This window comes from Limulus polyphemus, unplaced genomic scaffold (genome assembly GCF_000517525.1).
Source record: "Limulus polyphemus unplaced genomic scaffold, Limulus_polyphemus-2.1.2 Scaffold3775, whole genome shotgun sequence".
Taxonomy (NCBI): Eukaryota; Metazoa; Arthropoda; class Merostomata; order Xiphosura; family Limulidae; genus Limulus; species Limulus polyphemus.
The window spans coordinates 105157-107076 of NW_013669385.1; the positions used below are offsets into that span (position 1 = coordinate 105157).

At 29.3% G+C, this 1920-nt stretch overlaps 1 protein-coding gene across 1 annotated transcript in view; it reads right to left on the bottom strand.

Moving 5' to 3' along the window:
• Positions 1-1594, bottom strand: part of LOC111088442 — a gene marked incomplete at its 5' end in the record, with an annotated part of 7473 nt that extends 5879 nt beyond the window's left edge. Inside the window, one exon of the mRNA XM_022398567.1 lies at positions 1494-1594. Coding sequence (XP_022254275.1) covers positions 1494-1594 — 101 coding nt within the window. The remainder of the gene's footprint in view (positions 1-1493) is intronic.
• Positions 1595-1920: the final 326 nt, after the last annotated feature.

Sequence of the window (1920 nt, forward strand, 5' to 3'; positions counted from 1 at the left end):
CCATTACATTCCAAGGCTCTTTTGCACTTAGTAAGATATAGAAACCTAATTGAAAAGCAATATTAAATGGTCATGAACATAATTTCTGGGCTGTAAGGTAACACATAACAGTACACACACACACACACACACACATTACATTGTGAAGACCACACCATGACAAATTAGCATTGCGTCTTTCAGTTATATTGCTCTCATTAATTTAGCTGCTGTATTTCAATGGCAAACATCAGCTTGTCATATAAATTTCTTTTCTAATGTAAGTTGGTATGTATATCATTTTAGAATCTATAAGTCCACAATTGAAATAAAACATGAGTATTAGATTTAATAATGCAACTTCTTAAACTAAATTTATTATTATTATCATGATAATAAGGGTGTAAAAAAACGAACTTCCCTTCATCATTTTTTAATATCTTAGTTTGACAAGAGATGATAAAGCTCAAAACTGCAACATCCACTTAGTCCTGATAGGATAAAAAGTGATCTATGCTTTATTTTGTAACTTGCAAAATTACAAGCTAGAGTAAGTGTAAAAGCTAAGACCAGTTGCAAAATTTGGCAGCCTTAAACTCTCATTACTGCTAAAAGATTATAACTTTGGTTGTATCAACAAAAATTTTCCTTTATTTCAGTCTTATTTTCCACTAAAGTGCATGTTTAATAAGAAACATCTAATTATTGAAAAAAAAAAAGTTTTCAAAACCTTTCAAACTGTAGATGCTATGACAAAATGTGTTAATATGTATCTACAAATAAGAAAACCTTGGCAAGAAATATATCATGAAAATTGCTCCTCATTAATTGATAATATGAAATGTTTAATTATGCATGAAAAAATGAGCAAAACGTAAAAAATACCTATAATAAAAGAAGGATCTGAACAATGGAAAAAATAAGTTAATATAATCCATCATACATTACAATGGCCATTCAATAAGTACCGAGTTAGCTGGAAAAGGTGGGTATTTGTCCAGGGAATATTTATTTGGGAAGAGCATAGCCCCAAAATAAATCCTATAATATATTCTGACCTGGTAGCATGATTAGTGAAAAAAAGTTGTAATACTGAAAAATTACTTTGGACATCACATGTCCTCTTCAGTCTCACATTGTCTTATAACAGGAAAATTGGTTAGCAATGCCTAAATAGTCCTGGAATTTTGAATTCCCTTAAGGATACAGTATATCGAGAAGCTGTTTTGCTTAATCTCAATTTTATATAAAATTCTTGTTGATTCCAAATCAATTTGATGGTCTGAATCTTTTAGATGAAGTTATTTTAAATGGTGTTCAGACATTTGATAACATAATATGAATGGATTATAATTGTCATAACATTTTTCATTCAGAAAAATTTTGTTAATTTGGTAAACTATGATATGTATAAAAGACCCCCCCCCCCCAAGTTTAGCTGATTGGAAATAAAAACATTTTCTCATCAACATAATTAAGTCATATCTGTCTGAAAATTCATAAACAAAACTTACCAACTTTCAGTTGATTACAGTAGCAGTCTTTTTTCACACTGAAGTTTATTTCAGATGCAAAGTCATATTTGTAGCCTTTGTAGAATTTGACAATGACAAATCTGCCACAGGAATATATATATTCTAAAAAATAAACAGTTTTAACATAAGGGCAATTTCAAGCAAATGAAGTTTAAAATAAAAGATTAAGAAAAGCTAATTTATGAAGAAGTATCATTGTTTGATTGATTGTTTTGTTTTAGTATAATAATGAGCACAATGAGCAAATTGTGCTTTGTGAACAATGGGGAATCATACTGAGAATTTTTGCATTATAAATTAGTAAAGTTATTACTGACCCACCTTGGGATAAAAAGGGTACAAGTTCCATATGGCACCCCCACTCAATTTAAAAAAAAATCATCAAAGTAATATCTATGTATTAATA